The sequence below is a fragment of the Eublepharis macularius genome, chromosome 6 (assembly GCF_028583425.1).
Source record: "Eublepharis macularius isolate TG4126 chromosome 6, MPM_Emac_v1.0, whole genome shotgun sequence".
In the NCBI taxonomy this organism is placed as follows: Eukaryota; Metazoa; Chordata; class Lepidosauria; order Squamata; family Eublepharidae; genus Eublepharis; species Eublepharis macularius.
In genome coordinates, this window is record NC_072795.1 from 38,506,929 (window position 1) to 38,530,699 (window position 23,771).

General features: G+C 40.1%; 1 protein-coding gene across 3 annotated transcripts in view; it reads left to right on the plus strand.

Moving 5' to 3' along the window:
• Window positions 1-23,771, plus strand: part of PLOD2 (procollagen-lysine,2-oxoglutarate 5-dioxygenase 2) — an 83,677-nt gene that overhangs the window by 33,697 nt on the left and 26,209 nt on the right. For 2 of the 3 annotated variants that reach the window (XM_054982714.1, XM_054982715.1), the window contains exons 3-8: window positions 3,676-3,812; window positions 17,077-17,240; window positions 18,803-18,915; window positions 20,482-20,545; window positions 21,463-21,560; window positions 21,806-21,907. In XM_054982714.1, the coding sequence (XP_054838689.1) occupies window positions 3,676-3,812; window positions 17,077-17,240; window positions 18,803-18,915; window positions 20,482-20,545; window positions 21,463-21,560; window positions 21,806-21,907 (678 nt within the window). Of the gene's footprint in view, window positions 1-3,675; window positions 3,813-9,917; window positions 10,006-17,076; window positions 17,241-18,802; window positions 18,916-20,481; window positions 20,546-21,462; window positions 21,561-21,805; window positions 21,908-23,771 lie in introns of those variants that run through there. The other variant, XM_054982716.1, reaches the window with a different exon arrangement.

Genomic DNA, 23,771 nt, shown 5'->3' on the forward strand with positions numbered 1-23,771 from the left:
TGGCCAGAAATAGAATGCAACTGCTGCAGAATTTATCTCTGCCTTACATGCCAAGAAAAGCCTTACAGTCCTAGCAAAAGCCTAACTTCCACATAAGTGGAATCTGCCTAAATCTGCATCCAGACTTTCTGTACACATTGTAGTACTTTTTGGTATGAAAAGTTGTATGCAGTGTGGGGGGCGGGGGGAGGAGACAAAGTCATGGCAACAGGTTGTGCCTCAGAGATTCAGGTGGAGCCTAGAACCCTATGTGTAGACAGTACACAATAGCTCTGGCTATTCAACTTGGGTCCTGAGCCAATGTGTACAGCTGTATTCACAAGTTCACTGAATGCCTGTAGGTCAGGGATATAGATGCTCCAATCCCCTTCTCTGTCCCTTCTTAGAAACTTTGAAGAGAGTTTTTGATTCAGCAGCACCTACCACTCCCAAACAGCAATTTACACGAAGCACGTTGATCATCTGAGAATGGTCTTGGTGATTGTAGGATGCTAAACTGGGAAGCAGGCCAAACAGCAGGGTCTGCTAAGAATTCTTTATCTCTGGTTGAAGTTGTAAAACTAATTGAGGCATCCCAAACATCTCTGTGCCCTGTCCTGGATAGCCCCATTTCATCAGATCTTGGAAGCTAAGCTGGGTGACCCTTAGTTAGTAATTGGATGGGAGACCTCCAGTGAGGACCAGGATTGCAGACGCAAGCAGTGGCAAACCACCTCTGTTAGTCTCTTGCCTAGAAAACCTCAGCAAGGGCTGCCATAAGTCTGTTATGACTTGATGGCACTTTTTACCATCATCAACCATTTCTGTATGGAGCAGACTATATGCCATTTAAGTATCAGGTTGATCTCCAGAGACTTATTTCCAAATCTGTGCTATCACCTCAAGAATCAAGCAAAGAAATAATATATAAATAATAGCGGTGAGAAAAATGGAGATACTTCCATCCCCAAATCTAACCAACATTTCTTTGACCACTATTTTCTACACAATTACAAATTTTATCTTTAAAAATGAGCACTAGCCATGTGCATAGTATTTAAGAATTCTAACCCTGTTTTCTCCTTCTCAGCAAGAGAGAGCTGTGAGTAATTTATGTGGTGGGAAGTAATTGCTAGGTTACTATTTGGGTAGGAATCATCTCACTCATATTTCTAGAGTGATGTCACTTTGATCAGTTCTACTGAGGACATGGAAAATTTTATGGGCACTGAAACACCGAAGTGATACGTGTTAACTTTGGAACTCATTATATTTGAAGGGGTGGGTGTGTATGGCTCTGACTGAACTAGTTTTTTTTAAAAAAAATACTGAAAGACAACACATTAAACTTGTTTACTTTAGGGTGAGTTCCATATATATCAACTTTATTCTTTAAAATGTGTCCAGAATTGAAATTTCGGAATAGAATTCTTTGGATGAATGGGAAGGATAGGCTGATGGAGAAAAATATCTTGCTCTCTTTTGGCTGCTCTAAACAGGATTACAGTCAACAGGAGATAATATGCTAGTGAAGATTATGATTCAGAGACATCATAATCCTACACATGGTAGCTTTGCACTTGGCTCTTTAACCAAATATAAACCAGATATTGGAATCTAAAAGTTCCTGTTGTATTGAGCAAGATTAATTAAGCAATGTGAAGACAAAGAAGGGTTATGACTAAATGCTTCTGAAACAGAATCTTTTAAAGCATAATGTTAATCTCTTGCAGCAGTAGAAATCCTGCTCAGCACAAGAAGAATTGTGAGTTCAGATACTTAATATAATGATTTGCTGGCAAGACAATGGGCAGATTTTAAAAATTAAGAAGAAACAATGTATTTTAGCAACTGGCTTTAATTATAAGCTGTTTTGGGAGTCAGTCTGGCTGACAACATGGAATGAATGAATGAATGAATGAATGAATGAATGAATGAATGAATGAATGAATGAATGAATGGTTAACAAATCAATATTATTGGCGGAATTGTGATTCTAATAATTCAATTCTGTACAGAGATACTCCAGTCTGATCCCAGTGGTTTGAATGTGATTAGACTAGAGTGGTTCTGCATATGAGGCAAGCATCATAATCCCACAAATAATATTAATTTGTTTAATCATTCAGTCATTACAGTGGATTTAGACTGGCATAACTGTACATAAATTTGCACTGTAAGTCCCTCTAAATATCTTAGATGAATACCCTTTTTTTTTGGTCAAATACATTCTCAGCTATTGCAGTCAGGAAGTAGTTTTTGTTTCATTTGAGCATAGCACTAGCTGAAGGGTGGATATCATAAGTGCACGTGCTTTGTGGTATCTACTTCACTGTTGTTGGGCACAGGATATGGTTCCAAGTATTAGATCAAGAGAGTTGTGTCAGACAGCTGCATTTCCACCTCTCCTTAAGAACAGCCAATGGGAGCTATCAGAATGTTTAGCTCTGTGACAGCTGGAAAAAGCAGTTAAGTGGCAGAGTCGAGGGAGAGCTGTGTAGAGCAGAGGAAGGTTACTAAGCCAGAAAGAGAGAGAGCAGCTGAGTCTGTCCTAGCTGAGAAAGAAAAGTATATTTAGCAACAAAAAGTTCTGAAAGTAGGTATAGTCTCTAAGGTCAAAAGTTCAAGAGTAAATAAACTATTTATATAATTCATGACACATTCTTATGTTGATAAATCTTTAATAAAAATCACTTTAAAAAAAGTTCACTCATTGTTTATAATTAATCCCAACTGACCAAAGGTTATCTCTGTTTGCGGAAGGAAACACATGTGCACGTGCATACACACCTAAAGAAACATACGTGCACACACAACATGATTGCTCTACAAATACAGATGTATGGAAATCAGTGAGAGCCGAGCAGTAAAAGAAGTATAGAGTTCCTTGACCCCAAGAGCTGTGGTCAAGGGGTGGATAATACAGGAAACTGGCTGACTTCTCTGATGAAGTCTCTGGAAAGAGGAGAGAAGGGACCCAGTGTGAAAAGGGGTCAGGGCTTTTTACTAGTAAATAGAGACTAGACCAGAAGCAAATTGTGACTGTCTTACCTGACCTGTGAAGAAAGGTTTATGTTGGAAAGTTGTGGAAAGCCATCATGACAGGGAGGTACTAGCTTCAGTATTAGCTGAAGGGGAAGGTATCACCAGTGTGCATGTCTTGTGGTATTTCTTTCACTGCTGTGCTGGGCACAAGATATGGTTCAAGTATTGTTTGGAATGGAAGTTTACTTCTCTCAGGGCCAAGCTACACATGACGAATGACACTTGAACGGCAAGTGGATTGAGTGGAGGGCAAGTGAAAAGGGAGAAATACACTTGCTGTTCAAGTGTCATTCGCCATGTGTAGCTTGGCCCTCATTTGCTTGTGAGCTTTTTTTTTTTACATACTGAACCTTCTCATTTGTTCCATGAGAATCAAAGTTTCTATCTCAAAGAAAATAATAATCTATATGTTTTATTCATTTCAGCTGAACTCTTTTAGAAGGCTTGGGAATACAGATTGTAATATGTTGAAGCATAAGAATGGACTGTTGTGTCTGATTGCAACATAATCTGAACTATGGTGCAATATGAGCTAGATGCTGCTAAGCCAAAAAGTCTAAACTACTTACCTACCCTTTAAGTGTAATGATACCTGTTATATGATAATGCTCCTGATCAGAACAAGAGGAACTACTTTCTTTATATTCCCAGGTCCTCGGAAAAGGTGAAGAGTGGAAAGGAGGTGATGCTCTAAACTCTATTGGAGGAGGCCAGAAAGTCCGACTGCTAAAGTCTGCACTGGAAATCTATGCAGATCAGGAGGATTTGGTGGTTATGTATGTTGACTGGTAAGATAATTTCCTTGTTTTGGATTTCCCACTTTAATCTTTGGGAAGCTTGTAAAATGTCAGTGTTATAAAATGGTGCAAGTTTACATGCAAATATTTTTCCTCTGCTGTTTTACTGTTGGAAAAGTGACTGCTTATTTTCCACTTACAGAGTTGTGGGGTTGTATATGGAGCAGACTGTGTTTGTTCAAGAGATTTACAGATGCATAAACTGTCACTGTGCCATGACTGCTGTATTCCTTGAGGAGAAAAAAAGTGTTATCTAGACATGACAAGCTGTGAAATATGTAGCGTAAAATAAATATTCATGTATTTTGTGTTACTCATTCCTGTCAGAAACAAATGGACAAAGGAATTATCCTACTGGTAATGTGAATAGCAAGGGTAAAGAATGCATATATATTAGAGAGCAGCTGTATGGTCAAGCCACCTTCATACTAAAATGAGCACTCAGATGCTGAGATGCAACCTTTTTGATGATTCCACTCTTTCTGAAATGCCTGCTTATGGTGGGCAATCTCATAGGGATTCGATCTGTTGCCTGCTGCCACTCCAAGTGGCTGTGGGAGAAATATAATAATAATAATAATAAAAGCTCTGGCCTAATTGTTGGCATGCCACTTCCAGGTACAAAGCGGAAATGACAGTGGTAGTTCTAGGAATCGTCATAGAGTTGGGGTGATCCTAGAGCTATCCATTGTCACCTCTGGGTTGTAGCCAGAAGTGACATAATGACATCTGCAACATCACCAGTGACACATGCTCCTCCCACATCCCTCCCCCTCAACCCTTCGCTAGTCGCCAGGCTCAGCTTGTCAACTCTAAGTCTTGCCCTCATAGCCTCAGTGGGAGCTGGCTACAGTTTAATTTACTCAATGTTGTCCTTTGCATTTCTTTGTTTACCTCACACGCTCTAGGCCTCACATGCTCATTAAAGGAAAATGCAGGGCTGAGTCTATGGCATCCAATGACACTGATAGACAGGATGAGCAAAAGGAATACTTCTTTACACAACAAATGAATAAAATGTGGAATTTGCAGCCAGAGGATGTAGTGATGTCCACAAGCATAGACAGCTTTAAAAGGGGATTAGATGAATTCATGGAAGTCAGTTCTATCAGTGGCTACTAGCTATGGTGCCTGAAAGCCAACCTTGACATGCAGAGGCATAAACCTCTAAATACCAGTGCTAGGCAGCAACATCAGGGAAAGGCCTTGACTTCTACGCCCCATTGTTGGCCCTCCAAAGTAACTGGTTGGCTACTGTATAAGACAGGATGCTGGACTAGGTGGATAACTGGGCTGATCTAGCAGGATCTTCTTACGTAGTTTTAGGGTCTTGGGTCAGATGAAGCTCTGAAATAGAGATGGTTGGATTGGAGAGTAAATTTTAGGATGCATTCATAAAGTGATCACATAATATTCATGATGACTGGTTGCCTCTTAAAACACCTTGAGCAGTCTTTATGATTGTAATGAAAGTCTTGTAAAATAGTGCATGGTTATGCTGAAATGGGAATTCTAATCTATCATGGTAAATGATTGACTCATAGTATTGTGATGTTTGGATGTTTTGTTTAATTGAGCAGGTTTATGAGAGAAAAATGCTAAAATTGTAAGCTACTCTCCTCATAAAATGTCCTCAGTCTGATTATAGGTATGCTTATAAGTATGATTCAAAAGATACAACCAACAATATGAATGCTACATCTGCAGTGAAATGGGATAGAATATAATTGTTTTTATTTGAGATTTCTGGTTAAGCACCATAGTAATAGAGTCAGTGACCAGATAAGTAAACTGAAGATGGAATGAGGAAATTGAAAAATAAATTGTTTGCTCTTGCTTCAGCTTTGTCCAGTTTACCCAAGTGACTCATGAAGGAGGTTAAGAAAGACTTGGAAGCCTTAATTTAAAGAAATTAAATGAAATGTCTTTTTAAAGAGACAAAAAAAGAGAGTTCAATTTCATGTTGGACTTATATATCCATGCAAGGCCCTTGACTGGCAAAGGAGTTTAAAGTTCTTAATTCTGTTTAGGGTGGAACAAGATTAAAATTCCCATTGAGGCATGGGACCCAGACCAGCTGGCAAAATATTTCATCTTCCTATGGCAGAATGGGAATGCCTACTGGGGCCATTTTTCCACAATTTGGGCCATCTTTGTGTCTGTGCCTGTCTCAGTATTTGGTTTTGAATATTATTAGATGAGGTATTTGAAGTGTAGCGTAGCTGACCAATTTTGAACGTTTTCAAAAAATCATCAAAATAAGTTTTAAAAGTAGCTATAATCCAGTTAACGTAGGTAATGATTGTAGTGCATAAAAAACCCTGCAGAATATTGTGGACTATGGTGGGAGCAATAAACAAAGGATTGCACTTAAAGGGAACAGGATATCCATAATACTACCTTCAGCTTTCTCAAAAATCTGTTGTTTGTCCTCGAGTCTAAAGTGGTGTTATAGGCCATAACAGATAGATTTGGTAATCTCCAGGTGGGGCTGAGAGACCAGGAATTACAAGTGTTCTCCACTCTATAGAGATCAGTTTCCCTGGAGAAAATAGTAGTTTCTGTGGAATTGCAACTCTGCGGAGCTCCCTCCCTTTCCCAAACTCTACCACTACCACCCCCCCCCCCGCAAGCTTCACCCCCAAATGTACAGAAATTTCCCCAACCCAGAGTTGGCAACCCTAGCATTGACAAAGTGCATGGAGACAGTGCACTAGGGTGGTTTGTAGCATCTGAGGAAATGCTACAAACCACCCTAGTGCATTGTCTCCATGCACTTTGTCAATGCTAATTCCCCTAATACTGCATGGCACAAGAATTAGAAGTTATTAAATTTTGCTTTGCCATAATCTAGCTCTGAAGAGATGCTAAGGAGAGAAAATAAACACCAAAATAAAAATCAGATTTCGGTGAAAAGACAAATTATTTTAGTTTTGAGTGAATGTTGACAGGCAGCATTTCAAAACAGACAAACACTTCTTTAATGAATTGTAATTATGGTGGATCATAAAGAGGAATGTGTAAACAAAGCTTAAACATTTGTTTTCCCCCCTCTCTTTTTCACATTGCTGCCATTCACTACCACTTCAAAAGCCGCCTGAATACCACAATATGCTACCACTCTGGGAAAGATAAAGAGAAGGAATAACATTAGATCATTCTGCTTTGCGGTGGAAAATGTTGTCTGGGAAGCCGTGCTTCAGAGTGCATCTGGATCGTTTCATGGGCTGAAAGTTGCTGCTCTTTGCAAAGAGGCTTTGTCTGCTTTCATTTGCCACTTTCTCTTCTCCCTCAGACTTTTCTCTGTTTTGCTCTGGGCTTACAGACTGGGTTTGGGGAGCTTGAATGGAGGGTTTTCTCTGGCAGAAGCCATTTTTTTAAAAGCTGGAGAAACTCCAAGGCACACTTCTCACATTTGTCCTTTTGCCAAACCTTGAGAAAAGCAAAACAGTGTGAGTCTTCATAAACCCACTAGGTAACTCCGTACACATCATTTAATATGCCCCCCACAAGTTTCTAAATAACTGCCATTCTATACAGAGCTCTGGAAGGTTCCTTATGTTTTTCTCCTTTTTCTGTTTTAAACCAGTCAGTTAGTCTCTCCCTCTCTCTCTCTCTGTGCATGTCACTGTGCTTTATCAATGGGATTGTCTGCTATAGTTTTTCAAAAAGTAAGCAATGCCCTTCAAAAGTACCTATTAATAGCTATGCCATCTGTTTTCTTACTGTGTGTTCCAGTTACTGCTATGGTTTCTGGTTTGAACCATTCACAAAATCTGCCTAGAGTGGGAATTCAGTAAAAAAGTCAACACTCACAATACATATACAATCTTGATAATCTTCCATGAGCCATAATCACCTCTTCTGTCAGGGAATATTTTATATACTTTTTCCTGAAGTCTTTTGCCATGAGAACTCAATCACCAAGCATTTGTTTAGACCTGCCTATAGGATCATCTGTTCTGTGTTTTCTGTTCACTGTCAGCGATCTAGAGGAAACAGAGACTAACTATAGCATACTAGCATACATTAATAACATTTTCTCCAAAATTAGGCAGGGCAGGCTGATTGTGAACTCATAACCTCTTTTTCTTAATATCTCTTTCAGAATTATTTCTGCAGGTGAAAATTCAGTTCTTCTGACAGACCAGTTTTAACATCTTCTCGTTTCCTTAGACCTATCAAGATTATTTTGCAAGTAACTTTCCCCTCTTATGCTATTTTCTAAGGACTTTTTTGTGTGAAAAGACAAAAAAATGCACAGCCAAGTCACATGCTCATTTAACTTTTATTTCAGCTGGGTATCCAGACTCCATTATGTTTTTGGCAGTAGAATTTGCCCATGGCTATGACTTCTGTAATAGATCATAGTTAAGGAGTAGCTGCTGATAGTTTGTTTTTCATTAAGGTTGATTACCTTGCTTTTACAAATGTCTCCTAAACATTAGGGCACTCTTAACACTAAATGTCACTAAATCTTGGTAAATGTTGTTTTGAGGACATTCCTGTTTTTTTTTAAATCAGTGTATCTAATTCTCAACATGACCTGATCTGCAGGAATTTGGATCTGGGGATCAAGGTCACGGAAGCAGAAAACCACTTTTCTTGCAATTTGGGGGGGGGGGGACCCCGTCAGCTTTGCCGAAAAGTCTGAACACTTTTTAAAAAGAGGAGGAGGGGTAAATTCCCCTGATGGAGGAGTATTGTCTGCACTTGTGCACACAACACCCCACTGTTAGGCCAGGTTCACCAATGCTAGCTAGCAGGCAGAGGAGGGCGCAAAGCAGAAGCAGCAACCCCTGCTGCTGTGGGAGCCTTGGGGGTTGCAATGATCCAAGCAAGTGTGTGAACAAGTGAGCACTGGGAGCCACCACACCCCACGAACTGTGAAAGAGTGGCAATGCAGGCAGGTGAGAAAGGAAGGAGCTGCCATTGCTGCTCCCTCTGTGAGCCATGGAGGCAGGCAGATGGATGGGAGTTGAGCAGGTGCTGGATCTCTGCTGCTGTGTTAGCTGTAGAGGCACCTGTGATGCAGATGGGTGAGCTAGCAAGCTGTAGGGGGCAGCAATACAGGCAGGGGTGGATGTTGGGCTGTGTGCAAAGGGCAAGGGCGTTTTGGAGGGGGGTGCCCTGGGGGAAGGGTCTTTGTGAGGGAGGAAGAAAAGGGGGGAGAAGCAGGGAAGGGTCTTTGGGAAGGGTGGAGATACAACAGCAAAGGGTCTTTGGAAGAGAGGAAGGAAAATTGAAGGATCTTGGGAGAGGGACAGAGAAAGATCTTTGGGAAGGGGGGAGAAACAGGGGATGATCATTTGAAGGTGAAAAGCAAAGACGGGGAATAGGATTTCCTCTCTTTGCAACTGCCCTGCCTCACCCCAGTGTCACCACCCCAGCACCAGCAGCATTGCCATATCCAGAGCAGTTCCCTCCTATGAATGTCACCCCAACACAATCTGCAACATTTGGTTGCGGGCCCCCACTTGTAATATCTAATAGAAGGAGGTCAGGTAGCAGGAGAGAGAATATAGGGGGAAAAAATGGCTTGAGACATGAGAAGGGAATAATGCAGTCTGACATGTGGAGGGAGGATGCATGAAAATAAATGAAGAGAGAAAAAATTCCTATATTCTGCATCTTTGTAGAGTGCAGACTTATTCATGGTTGCAAAAATTAGAACAAATAAAGGATGTTGTTATTCTCCCCTGTGTGGATTGAGGCTGCCAAGCAACAGGGAGCACAAATGCTTTGCCACTGTATTTCTTACTGCTAGAGGAGACTGTAGACAGGAGAGGAAGGGTGGAGGTTGCCAAAGATCTCTGACTGCCTAAATATCAGCCGCTGGAGAGTACGCTCTGGCAAGTTAGTATAGAGAGGAAAGAAGGAGAAGGCTGAAGTAATGCTTAAGCTCCAGTATGGATGTATATGAACAGAAAAAGATTAGAAAAGCTGCAGAAAGAGAATTGTAGATGGCTAAGAACAAAACAACCTATGAAGAACTCCAGCAATAGAATACTGATGAAGTCATATACACCAAGATTGTGTTATTAATCCAGGAGTCATTCTGTGCTGCAGTTCCAAGGCTTTTCAAAAGGACAAGACCGTAAGAGCAGACATGCTGGGTCAGGTCCGTGGGCCATCATTTCCTAGCATCCTGTTTCACATAGTGGCCAATGAAATGCCTCCTGAGGTAAGGCAAGGCATGGAGTCTTCTCCAAAGTCTGATATATATATATAGTTTTAAATGTATAATCCAGCAATTCTGCATCTTATGCTTGAACTGTGTAATTTTAATGAAGGCAAGTGGACACTGGGGCCGTTTTCACACTATCTATAAATAGCACGAGACTCACGGAAGGCTGTTGGCTTTGTCCGGCGATTTTTGACGCCATCGGTTTACAAAATGCCACAAACAGTGATTTATGGTGTTTTGTAATCGGATGGTGTTAAAAATCGCTCGAGGAAGCCAGCAGCCTTCCGTGAGTCTCATGCTATTTATAGACAGTGTGAAAACGGCCAATGTTGGATCCAGCATAACATTTCCACATATGCTAGAGCTCTTGCACAAGTGGAAATGCAAGAAAAAGACCACTTGTGCTAACTTACTGTATTTCCACTTGCACAAGATGTGCAACCAAACCTAGGGTTTCAGGAAGTAAATCTAGCATCTTATTCATTCTTAAAATGGCTCCCTAAGGTACAGTATGAGAAAGGTAGATAAGGGTTGCCACACACACACAACCCGGTGTGCCAACCTACCCCCAGCTCTCCTTTTCCAGTGGCAGGGGAAAAACAAAATTTAAAAATGACCATTGGGCTGATGGTGTGGCATCACTTCCAGGAAAACCTAGGAATCACCAGAAAGTGTAGCAAAACTATACAACTTCTGCCAATTCCTAGATATGTGTGATGTCACTTCCAAGGTATCTTGAAAATGATGTCACATCATGATAAATAACCGCCACCCTATCCCTTCCGTTCAATCTCCTGCTGCTTGCCCACCCTGGCAAAACTTTAGAGATTGTTGCATAAGATCTTACATGTTTATGCCATTGTGTACTAGAATGTGCACTAGAATGGAAGTGTTAATGTTGCACAAGATCTTGCACAAATTCTTCTGCAAGTGGAACTATGCTGAACAGGTTTCTTTTTCTGTTTACACATTGCTGGATCCAACCACTTGTGTTTTTATGGGAAGGTCTTTGCATTTTCCAAGAAGGAAATGGTTAGATGCAAGCAGTGTGATGCTATGCTAGTGTAGAGATTTGTTTCAGTGGAATCAAGTCAGTCATTGTTTCTGTGCCTAGATAGAGGCCTTTTTGACCTACTGCATTTACAGTGCAATTATTCTAACCCGGGTAATCAGGCTGATTAATTATAGTCTTTTCTCGGTATATATGGAAACAAGAGAACCCCCCCCCACACACACACACAACCCCCCCCCAAAAGGATGCTATACACTGCTGAAACAATATTGTGTCTTAATCCCTTGCTCTGAGGTGCACGTCATGTTTCTTCCAGGAAATGTGAGTTGGGAAAGGCAGTTCACAACAAGCAGTTGTTTCAAACACCAGTGCTTCCTGTTAAGTGAGCTCAGTAGTGCTATGTATATATCCTTGATATTTTTATTTTTTAATTTATTTTATCGTATTTATATTCCGCCCTCCCCGCAAGCAGGCTCAGCCTTGATGCTCCACTCTAAAATATTTCTTCTCAAATATCCACCTGTAATTTAGTGTAAAATCTTGGCAATGCCAGTGTGATGTTGTAGTTAATGATTGTATGTGGTAGTTTGATCCATAGACTGCACCCTAAACATTTAGTTGCCAACTGCTGGGTGCGGCCTGGTGTTCTCCCATATAATTATAACTGATATCCAGGTTACAAGTATCAGTTTCTCTGGAGGAAGTGCCAAATTTGGAAGGCCTATTGAATTTTCTCCCTTTTCGGGCACTGAAGTTTAGAAATTTCTCAAGCTGGATTTGGCAGCCCTAGCTGAAGGCATTTGGATTGGATTATTAGGCTCTTAAAACGCGTAGATCACTTAGATATTTTATTAAGATTTTATTAATATAGGTAAGTCTGACAGGCCCTGTTTTGGTGTAGGATAATGATTTCTGTCTTGGCCTAAAATTTCTTTTCCTTTTGCAAAGTAAACTCCGTTTCTCCCAGTATAGATGACTGATAACCTACAACTGCCATGAATTAATGTTGCATTTCTAGGATTCCAAGGATACAGGATGATCTTGACAGGTTGGGAAACTGGGCTAAAACAAATAAAATGAATTTCAACAGAGATAAATGCAAAGTTCTGCATTTAGGAAGGAAAAATCAAATGCATAATTATAGGATGGGGGAGATTTGTCTTGGCACTGGTATGTGCGAAAAGGATCTAGGGATCTTAGTAGACCATACACTGAATGTGAGTAGCAGTGTGATATGGTAGCTAAAAAGGCAAATGTGATTTTGAGCTCTATCAACAGAAGCATAGTGTCCAGATCATGAGAAGTGATGGTATTACTCTACTCTGCTCTGGTTAGACTTCACCTAGAGTACTGTGTTCAGTTTTGGGCACCATAATTTAAGAAGGTTATAGACAAGCTGGAATGTGTCCGGAGGAGGGCAACGAAGATGGTGAGGAGTCTGGACACCAGTCCTATGAGGAAAGGTTGAAGGAGCTCAGAATGTTTAGCCTGGAGAAGTGACGACTGAGAGGTGATGTGATAACCATCTTCAAGTACTTGAAGGACTGTCATATAGAAGATGGCATGGAGTTGTTTTCCATTGCCCCAGAAGGTCGGACCAGAACAATGGCTTGAAATTAAATCAAAAGAGCTTTTGGCTAAGCATTAGGAAGAACTTCCTGAAAGTTAGAGCAGTCCCTCAGTGGAACAGGCTTCCTCGGGAGGTGGTGGGCTCTCCTTCTTTGTAGGTTTTTAAGCAGAGGCTAGATGGCCATCTGACAGTAATGCTGATTCTGTGAACCTGGGCAGATCAGGAGGGGGAGGGCAGAATGGTTACATCAGAGCTTAGTTCTTGTGGCCCTTCTTACATGCCCAGGGTAATGCCAATCACCACCTAGCAACTTTCCACAGGCCAGTTTGGCTATGGATGCTGGCGGTGTTTTGCCATCTTCTGGGCATGGAGCAGGGGTCACTGGGGCAATCCGGGGGGTGGGTAGTTGTGAATTTCCTGCATTGTGCAGAAGGGTGGACTAGATGACCCTAGAGGTACCTTCCAAGTCTATGATTCTATGATTCCTAGGTCTACTGTGCCAGCAAAAACAAATATTTTTGATTGATACAGCAGGTAGCTGTATAACTTATATCAGTGAAACTGAATGCTGTTTTTACACTTTAGCCCACAATGTAACTAGTCTTTCCATTTTGTATTTTATTCTGTATCTTATTTAGTATGACTTCTGATATGGTTCATCATGTGATTTAAGCATATAACAACAACAACAACAATAATAATAATCGATTTATATACCGCCCTCCAGGACAACAATGCCCACTCAGAGCGGTTTACAAAGTATGCTATCATTATCCCCACAACAATACACCCTCTGAGGTGGGTGGGGCTGAGAGAGCTCCAGAGAGCTGTGACTAGCCCAAGGTCACCCAGCTGGCTTCAAGCGGAGGGGTGGGGAATCAAACCCGGCTCTCCAGATTAGAGTCCCACGCTCTTAACCACTACACCAAACTGGCTCTCAGTTACTCACAACATGCACACAATGGCACAGATTGTGCTTTAGCCTTTTTCATCTCCTTCTTGTCTCCGAAGCAGACAAAAATTAATCTGGGATAGGCACCACCTGGATGGATCTTTTAGCACTCCGTGGCATGGGGAAGGATCCTGGTTGGAGTTGCTATTGTGCCTTTATGGAATAACGTTCTGACAGGAGATTGTCTTGGAACAAATGTTTGAGGCTGAAGTGAAGCAGCACAACTATGAAACAGCTTTGAACTTCTTGAAGTCCTCAAGGATTGAGGATTTTGCAAAGGCAAAGAAAGAAAACAAAATACGGGATCTAATGTAAAATTCAGCATTATTTCAGGACCAAGTTAGATGCTCTAAGAAAGGCTGACTGGCCATAACGCTATGTGTGCATTTGCTGCTGCCTAATCATTGGTAGATGGGAAATGGAAGATCTGAAGCAATAACATTTTATTGTGTTCTGTGGTATATAATAAAAAGAAAGAGAGGAAAAGCATGGAGCCCCCAACCACTCCATTGTTTCCTTTGGGAGAAAAGTCAGAGCTGACTCCCACTACAGAAACACACTAGGGCAGGGCTTCCATGGCCAAGGAACAATCCCCAATGCAAGCTGAGCTCATCCCACAGAAAGCCCAATAGAACCAAACTGAAGCACGGAAATGGAATCCCCCTCAGAACCAAAATGAAGCACAGGGACCAACATTACACAAGAGAATCACAGAACAGAAGCAGGCTGAAGCAAGGGAATGCCTTGTGCTTGTGGCTGGGTCTACTTGGTTCTGTTCTGTGGTGTTCCTCCACTGGCTGAGCCCAGTGCCTGACTGCTGTTCACTGGTTCAGAAATGTTAAAGTGCAATTGCAAACTAGTCTTTTTGGTTCTGTGCATATGCATATGAACAGGAAGGAAAGCAATTTTAATGTCACACTCAGCCTAATATTTTCAATGTCTTTGTTTTGCAAAGCAACCTTTTAAATTAAAGTTTAAGATACACATTCAAGACTTGGATTGAGTTACATTTTAGCATATTCTAGTCCCGTCAGCATACAGTAATTCAATTTTTGTTCTCTTTAATAGCATGGTTAAAGCTTGGGGGTGGGGGGAGGAAGTAGATTTTAAAAATTGATTAGAACACATTTCTAGTACACACTTTTGTATGCATAGAATCAGAGGCTTGCAGTTACTTGGGATTACTTAACAAAGACGACAGGGTGTGATCTTGTGCTTGTACAGATAAGAGATTACGTCCTAACACAATGAATAATTAGGTTATGGAACTCCTTGCCACAAGATATAGTCCTGGCTTCCACCTTAGATGACTTTAAAAAGGAAATGTGACAGCTTCCTGTGGTAGGTCCAGTAATAGCTACTATTTTATTTATTCTGTGCTTATTTTATGTGGATATTTATACCTTGCTTTTATCATTAAGGGGGACTTAAAATGGCTTACAACATAATTCTAGTTATCCTCACAACAGACACTCTGTGAGGTAGGTCAGCCTGAGAAAGTGATTGACTGGCCCAGACTCACCCAGAGACCTTCCATGGCAGAGTGGGGGTTTGAACCTAGGTGTCCCAGATCCTAATCTGGCTCACCACTACACTACGCTGACCATGAACCTCCAAAAACAAAATCCTTGTTGCTGGGGGTTAACGGCTGTGGAAGATTTTGACCTGTTTGTATCCCTGTTTGTGGGCCTTCTGGGCCACTGTGAGGAACAGTGTACTAGGTGCCACGGGAAGCAGGACTTTTGGTCTGATCCCGCTGGACCCTTGTTATGTTCGTATGACTGTCACATCATGTTTAAAGTTGTTACCTACAATGGTGAGAAATAAAATACATTTTCCTTCAATGAAACTGGAAATGAATCTAGCAGCTGTTTCTTTTAGACAAAGACTAATGTGACAACGCTGACATTATTAGTAGGAATAGCTGAGTTCATAGTTTAACTATGTTATGCTGATTCCCCAAATGAAAATGCCAGTATGAGAGAGAACATTTTATTAGAATGATTTTGCATATCAGCTCTGGAAGTTTTTTTTTTGTTTAGAAGACTTGGAAAGAGCATAGGTATGCTACTTCTAAATTGTTACAGCTGTGTGCAGCTGTCTTCTAGATTTACAGGACATTATTACAAAGAACTAAATGCATATGTACCTCATTTGACCTTTTTCTTTCTTTCTCAAAAACAAATTTAAACCTATAATAAAGGATTTTTTTCTGGAATAAAACTACTACTGTTTTTTTAGGGCTTTTTGCATAGAAAATTACATCTGTTAGAGCCAATACCTTTCAGCAGTTTGGGTGTGGCAGAGCAAAGAATGTGTGGTCCTAATTTTCTTTCTTTTTTCACCTTTTAATATCATTGGATCATGCCCAACTTTTACATGACAAAGCTCACATAACTAAATAAAACACACATATGGGGAAGAAACAAATGCTTGCAGTTGTTTGATACTCTAGACAATTGGCCTGCACTGCATACATAGGCTTATGCTCCTCAATGGGTAGCAGAACACGAGAATTGTCCTGAGAAAATAATGTTACTTCCCATGTGCTAATCACATGCTTACTCCAGGGGCTGCATCTGCACCAGTCAGGAATCAGTGCAGGCCAAAGCAAACTGGTGTCTACTGGAGAAGGGTGATGTTAATAGGAGAAATGAAATGTACCATCCAGTTTCAGTACAGATGGAAGTCTCCGTCCTTCTGAAAACCCATGGATGTATCTGCTGTAAAATTTGATACAGGACTGAATATGTAAAAATTCATGAAAATAACTGTATAGGAGGACTATGGATTAAATGGAGATTAACAGAGGAACTGTTGAGTAAATTAACCATGTGTATATGGAGTTACACTGTGATAGAACATCTGCATCTGAAATAGCTGTCAGTATCTGTTGCATGGACCTTCCCAAAAATATCTGCACCAATCAGATCAGGCAGCGATAGATTCAGTAAACGGATTTTTAAAATTCAGGAATCACAGTACAACCAACCAACATAAGGCAATTGCCGAGAATGACTGTTTAACTGAAACAATGCTGACTATATACTCCTTGTCCCTTCCTTTTCCTATGGAATGGAACTCTTTGACAGCCTTTCCACGCTAGAAAACTAAACTGTAACTATGTAACTTCCCTACCTTCTGTAACTGACAAGCTAATTCCTGTCAGACGTTAAACTGCAACTATGTAACTTCTGCCTTCTGTGCCAGACAGGTTAACACCTGTCTGGCACAGAAGGCAGAAGTTACATAGTTGCAGTTTAACACCTGCAGTTAACACCTGTCTGGCATAGAAGGCAGAAGTTACATAGGCATAGTTACATAGGCATAGAAGGCAGAAGTTACATAGTTACATAGAAGGCAGAAGTTACAGAAGGAATTTCATATTCAAGCTATTGTCAGACAGGTTAACACCTGTTTGACAATAGCTTGAATATGAAATTCCTTCTGAATATATTTAGCTCTAATTTTTTCTTGCTACTTTTACTATGGAATACCTTTTTCAGTTCCCCCTTCCCTTTTTTTTAACTTCAGCTATGATGTTTTATTTGCTGGTGGATCTGAAGAATTGTTAAAGAAGTTCCAGCAAGCTAACCACAAAGTAATATTTGCAGCGGATGGTTTGATATGGCCTGACAAAAGATTATCAGACAAGTACCCTGTGGTTCGCAGTGGAAAACGATTCCTTAATGCAGGAGGTAAGTATTAGAAAAACATCGAAAGGGTTTCATCAACTGTTGGAGAAGCCCTACTTTCATTGCAATACATTATGCAAAAATGCATCTTAAATAGATATGCTTCTTCATGCCATCGATTTTAGACTGCAGTTCTTAAAGCCCAATCCCAAACAGCTTTTATTAGAATCGAGTTAACTAAGACCTACTTTGTATCAAGAATGTTTAGGATTGAAAATATATGGGTAATTTATTTCAAAATGTTATAAACTACTTTACCATGCTTCCAAAATACTAAATTCTCGCCATATAATGTTCATAATTTTTATTTGGTAAGAAAATATATGAAAATCAAAGCTGCCTTAACATTCGAATGAAAAATTTAATTTGGAATTCCAAACTTGGGCAAAACACCTGACTTTTTAAAGGGAAGACAAAAAATGTTTATGTAAGGTGTGACTTTCTCTAAGACATGAACTTCAGATCATTTTACTCATTAAAAATGCTACAATTTCTAGTAACATTTCATTACATGACAAAAATGGGAAATTGGGAAAATATTAGGTTTTCTCTGATTCATGTCTCTCTGTGGCCTTTCTCCCTATCAAGTCACTCCTGATTACTTCTTCAAATCCTTCTCTAGGACCAGTTTTCAGGCTCACCTTCATTGCCATGGCCACATGACTACCCATGTTCTATCATAGTTTCTTTCATCTGCAAATATTCTGGGCAGGGACTGAATCAATTCTGTTTTGTGAATGGGTGTTCAGAAGTATTTGGAGTTTACCAAAGCAAGATTCTCTCTTCCAGTAGGCTTTATAGATTGTTTCATTGGAAAGACAATGTCTAGGATCCTGTGGCAAACATTTGCTGATGGAAGGCATTTCCATTAATGGAACAAGACATTTCCTCCCACTCACTGTGGTCCCCAAATGCTTCCTGAGATTTTGTGTGAGAGACAAGGGACCCCCCAGGGACAGCATGAGGGGGCAGATCAGTGGAGTGCCTCCCTTCCATTAATGGAAATTGATTGCTGGATCCATGCCAGTGTTCTAAAGTAGACTGTCTCTCTAGAGTGAATATTTTGCAGACAGCTATGGAAGGAGCCTACGATGATATCAAGGTATGGTTGGATGCCATATGGAGCACCACAACCTTGCTACAACCTTGCTATAGCTCAATCAGTTTGGACAGTACCACAATAGGAACTTCATGATAACCCTATGTGCATCCCTTGAGTTTCATGGATGAAAAAGGTATTTCGTTTAAAGAATTATGTAGCAGGTTATTCTGGGGATCCTGTATTGATAAGGTGTCTTTAGTGTGTGTACATAATTTATAGGAAGATTGACTGAATTGTGTACACAGGTTGAAGATTGATTTCTTCCTTATTGTGATAATGGATGGAAAATACATGGCTGAAAATGTAAAGCCTTCACCAATAGTCTAGAGTTAGAAATGGATAGGAAAATTAATGTCTCCTTGAACATTAATGCCTCCTTGGTAAAATGAGAAAAACAGAAAACTCTCTTTCAAATAAACATAACAATGGATTTATTTATTATTCAATTTCTCACTTCTTTCAGGATTTATTGGTTATGCACCATATGTAAATAATATTGTACAACAATGGGACCTTCAGGATAATGATGATGATCAACTTTTTTACACCAAAATCTACATTGACCAATTAAAAAGGGTATGCAAAACTTCATCAGTAGATATATATACCTACATGTGCTGAAATTCTGATTCTCTTCGGGTCAGTTTAAAAATTCAAGAAGATTAGATTGCATTTTCTCTGGATTTATTAAATTTATTTCAGTGTTTTCATCCTAATTTTCTTTCCAGTGGTAGGGTTACAAAACTCAAGGTGGGGTCTGGCATTCCCTGGAATTACAGTTGAACTACAGACTACAGAAATCAGTTACCTTAGAGGAAATGGCAGCTTTAGAGGGTGTATCATAGAGTTTAGGAGAAAAGGAAGTCCTAAAGTAGCATCCCATAACCATTGAACTCCATCTCCACCCCTGGTTCCTGTTCCAAGGAGGAATAGAAGTTCAGCCCAGATCTTGACTGTTTTCACACTGTCTATAAATCGCGCGAGACTCACAGAAGGCGGCATCCTCACCCGATTTTTGATGCCATCTGTTTACAAAATGCCACAAACAGTGATTTATGGCATTTTGTAATCAGATGGTGTTAAAAATCACGGGAGGAAGCCGGCAGCCTTTTGTGAGTCTCCCACGATTTATAGACTGTGTGAAAACAGCCCTTATTCAGCTGCCATCAACATGTTCCCCAGCTTTTGTTTAAAAAAAAAAAAGATGTTCCCCAGTTTTCTCCCCTGAGTATTATGCCACAGTTCAGAGTTATCTGCATTGATGATATTGTTACAACTATTTTATAAGTATGCTGGAAACAACGTATTGTTTGATTAGAAGCTTTTATTTTCTTAATGTGCCTTGCTAACTGTAATTCTTGGTACAGAAGTTTTTGGAGCTCCGATAAATATACTGGAATTTTAAAAGAGAAGCTGAAGTCACCATGTATAAGTCAAATATATTTGGCTAGATGTCATTGAATAGCTTGAAGGACTGAATCCTTGAGAAAGTCTTCTGGATGTAGTATCCATTTATAATTCATCAGCTGGATATAATATCTGACCCTGAATGTGAACGTCTGGAAGCCCACATATCGTGGCTGAATTTGGTCCCCCTTCCTTGCGAAGTAGCTGGTCTACAGAACTTCAGCTTTCCCCAAAGACATTGTAAGATGAAGAAGGAATACAATGAGGATTTTTTTTCAGGAAAACTCGATGTGATTTTATTCAGAACACAGACTGATTAAAACTCACCAGAAATGTTCATAGAAACTTGCAGAGATCCAGCCTGTAGAACAAAGAGCAATAAGTAAAACCTGGCTTGGAAATAGAAAAGCCAGTTCTTCTCCTTTGTTAGGAAATGCCCCGCATTGGGTTGTTCCTGCCACTGGTCATCTGGATGGTGGTGGGAAAATTTGGAGGGAAGTGGGAGGGCAATGGCTTGGCAACTCCATCATGTCACTTCCGATATAATACAGAAATAATGTCAAAAGTCAGGTGATGCTTCAGAGGTTTGGATGAATGTTGAGTGTCGCCCCTACATGATGATGTAACTTCCAGAACTATAACAAAATGTAGAACAGGTATCAGAAAATGTTAATATTGTTCTGGATTTAATAAGATCCAATTTAATAGATTTTCTATTTTATTTTTAAATTTTAGGAACATATTAATATTACTTTGGATCACAAGTGCAATATTTTCCAGACTCTAAATGGAGCTGTTGGTATGTATACTAAAGTGCCTGTTGAGTGATGAGTGTTCTGGTCACATCTTATAAAAATTCTGCCTTACTGCTCTGCACTTATCTAATTCAGAATATTTGTTTAGGATATTTACACCTAATATACTCAAGGGGTTTATTGGTATGTTTTATTTAATCTGGAATTGTTCCTGAAAAGAGATTAGAGGCAATCCTTGGCTTGTGTAAGCTTTCTTCCCTCCCAGCTTCACAGAAATAACTGAATATTGACCCGCCCTGATTCTGAGAAATTAAATCTTCTTTATAGAGCTCACACTTTATTTACTTTTTCTCATGATGACAGGAATAAGGAGTCAGGGAGAATGAGCTCTTTCTGGAACAAACCCAAGTGGAATATTTCCAAGTGGAAAAATGACAGCCAACAGGCCCTGGTTTATGAAAGAAGGGTTGATTAAGAGTTTCCTATTTCCTCAGAACTCCAAAGAAGCAGATGCTTTGCAGTAGTGTGAGAAGAGTTTCCAACTAGAAATGGAGTAATGCAGGTTCAACCCCCACTCTGTCATGAAGTTCCCTGACAGATGTTACACCACGCTTCTCAGTATAACCTACCTCACAGGGTTACAAGAACAAAATGGATAGAGAACTGCATAGAATGGGTTTAAAAAATAAGATGGATAAATGGTTTATAATAAACATTTTGCTGAATAATTTATAAAAAGATTACTGTATTAAACAATTGCTCTGTTGTGTTCCTACTGAAGTCAGTAGCCGAAATCTTGAATGATCAGCTTGAGAACTGGAAGCAAAGTCTTAGGAAATACAAGGATCAGTGTAAAAAATGAGTTTGCATAGATTTTCTCAATTGGATGGAGAGAGTGTTGTGACTGCCCTTTTAAAATAACATGCAACTGATATTTTGTTAACTTGTTGATGGGTTGCAGATGAAGTTGTTCTGAAATTTGATGAAGGAAGACCTAGAGCCAAGAATTCATTGTATGACACTTTGCCCATCACTCTTCATGGAAACGGCCCAACTAAAGTAAGTGATGACGGCTTCATTTCAACTAAGATTTTTAATGTGAGAAGAATGATACAGATGTGTGATGTAAATTCAGCTAGTATCCTAACAAGTGGTCAGTGGTCAGTGGCCCATTTTCTGGCTCATTTTCTATTAATTTCAATGACTGTATACTATAAAAGATGCCCATGCAATATGACTTTAACTGAAAGCCATAGAAATACAGTAGATCATGATTTTATTTTTTTATAAAAAAAATATCCTAGGTTCATCTCAATTACTTTGGAAATTATATCCCTAATGGCTGGTCCCATGAAACTGGCTGCAGTGCCTGTGACACAGATTTACTTGATTTAGATGCCCTAAATGTAAGTATATGATGCATGATATCGGAGCAAAAACCTACATAACAATGACTATCTTGTGTATGCTTAGGAGGCAGTTTTCAGCTGTTCGTCCCACTAGTATTGCTCTCCCCATCTTGCCACTGTCCTGTGTGCATTATAAACTATGGAGGATGAATGTGTGTACATGGGGAGGGATGGGTTTGGGATTGTGCATGTTGGCTGTGATCTGCATATGTTTATCCTACCTGTAGCAAATGTCCTATGCTCATTCCAGCTATTGAAATTTGCATAGATCTAGCCTTTAGGCTCCAGACAGAAGGTTGGATGATGGAGGTTGAAGGAGGACCCAGCTGTTACATTCTCATTACCCTCCACATAGTTATTCTCCCATGGTCATTGCTTGTCAACGCTTTAACACAGGGACTGGGAACTGGACAAAGCCCATGGTTCTGTACCCTAAAAAATAGAACTGCAACATAGTGTAATGACAGTTACAGGCACAGCTCTGAGCCTTCTAGCTTTAGGACATGATTAGTATAAATGACCTATTATATGGGAATAGATCTAGCCTTGTGAACAAGGCTGTAGTTCAAAACTAAAACGGGGGGTTGCCCAGCACCTGGAGAAAAAACGCGTACCCATTTAACAGAGGCTTAATGGAATGCTTTTTACCAGGTGATATTGTCGTATATCTCAGTGCCATGAAAAATTTCAGTGGCCCCTTTCTACACATTAAGCCTCTATTAAAGGGACAAGAGATCTTTTCCCCAAAATTGTTGGCAACCCCAACTAAAGTGCTGAGAACAAAAACATTCTCCTGGCTTGAATAACAGATAATTTGTGATAGCTTTTCATCCATTCCATTGTCACATTATCAGATGTTCCTCATTGGAAGGTGCTTGTTACGTATAGATTACAAAAATCATATTTTGATATATTTGTTTGTATGGAAATAATACTAACAACCTCAGTAGAATAGACAGGAATAGATTAATTTATTAGCATTAGTTAATATATTAGTTTAAGTAATGGCAGTAATTGTCAAATGATCATGAAATCAGATCAAGCCTTATCCTTACATTTGTTGGGACTTTGGCATATCAGAAGCATTGACTTCTTATAGACTTCTACTACAAGGAGACACATGACCACATGAAGCTACCTTATGCCGAATTGCACCATAGGTCCATCAGGGTCAGCATTGTTTATTTAGATAGGCAGTATCTGTCCAGGGTCTTAAGAAAAGGTCTTTCACCTCACCTCCTACTTGGTCCTTCCAACTGGAAAAGCCTGGAATTGACCCTGGAACAAAGCAGATGCTCCACCAAGCAGATGCCCCTCTCCTATATAGCACATAGTTCAAGACTAGAGATGGGCATGAACCAGGAAAATGGTAGTTCATGGCAGTTTGTGGTTCATGCGTTGCACGAACCACAAACCATGAACTTAAAATTGCTCGGTTCACAAACTAGTTTGTTTGGTTCATGATTTGTCACTTCTGGAGGCTGTAGAACGGCCCGCTTGGCAGTCAGAGATGCCAAACTCATAGGGAGTCTTCAGAAGGCTCTCCTCCAGCTACCCTCTAAGTTTGGCAAAGATAGAATTTCAAGTACCTAAGTTATAGACCCCCCAAAGTGGGCTCCCCCAGGAAAGTTCCATTAGATGTAATAGGAGCCATGAATGTGAATTAACTTGCATTGGCTCCATTGAAATACATTGCAGCACCAAAAAGTTGCAGTGAAAACGTGGGATGGAGTTACAGAATCTTCCTCTGAGAGTGGAATGACTGTCCCTGGGCCCAGCTAAAATGCTCTGGGGCTGGAATGGGGACAGAAGTACACTTTGAGGGGACATTCAAGGAGATGTTCGTGGGGAGACAGGAATA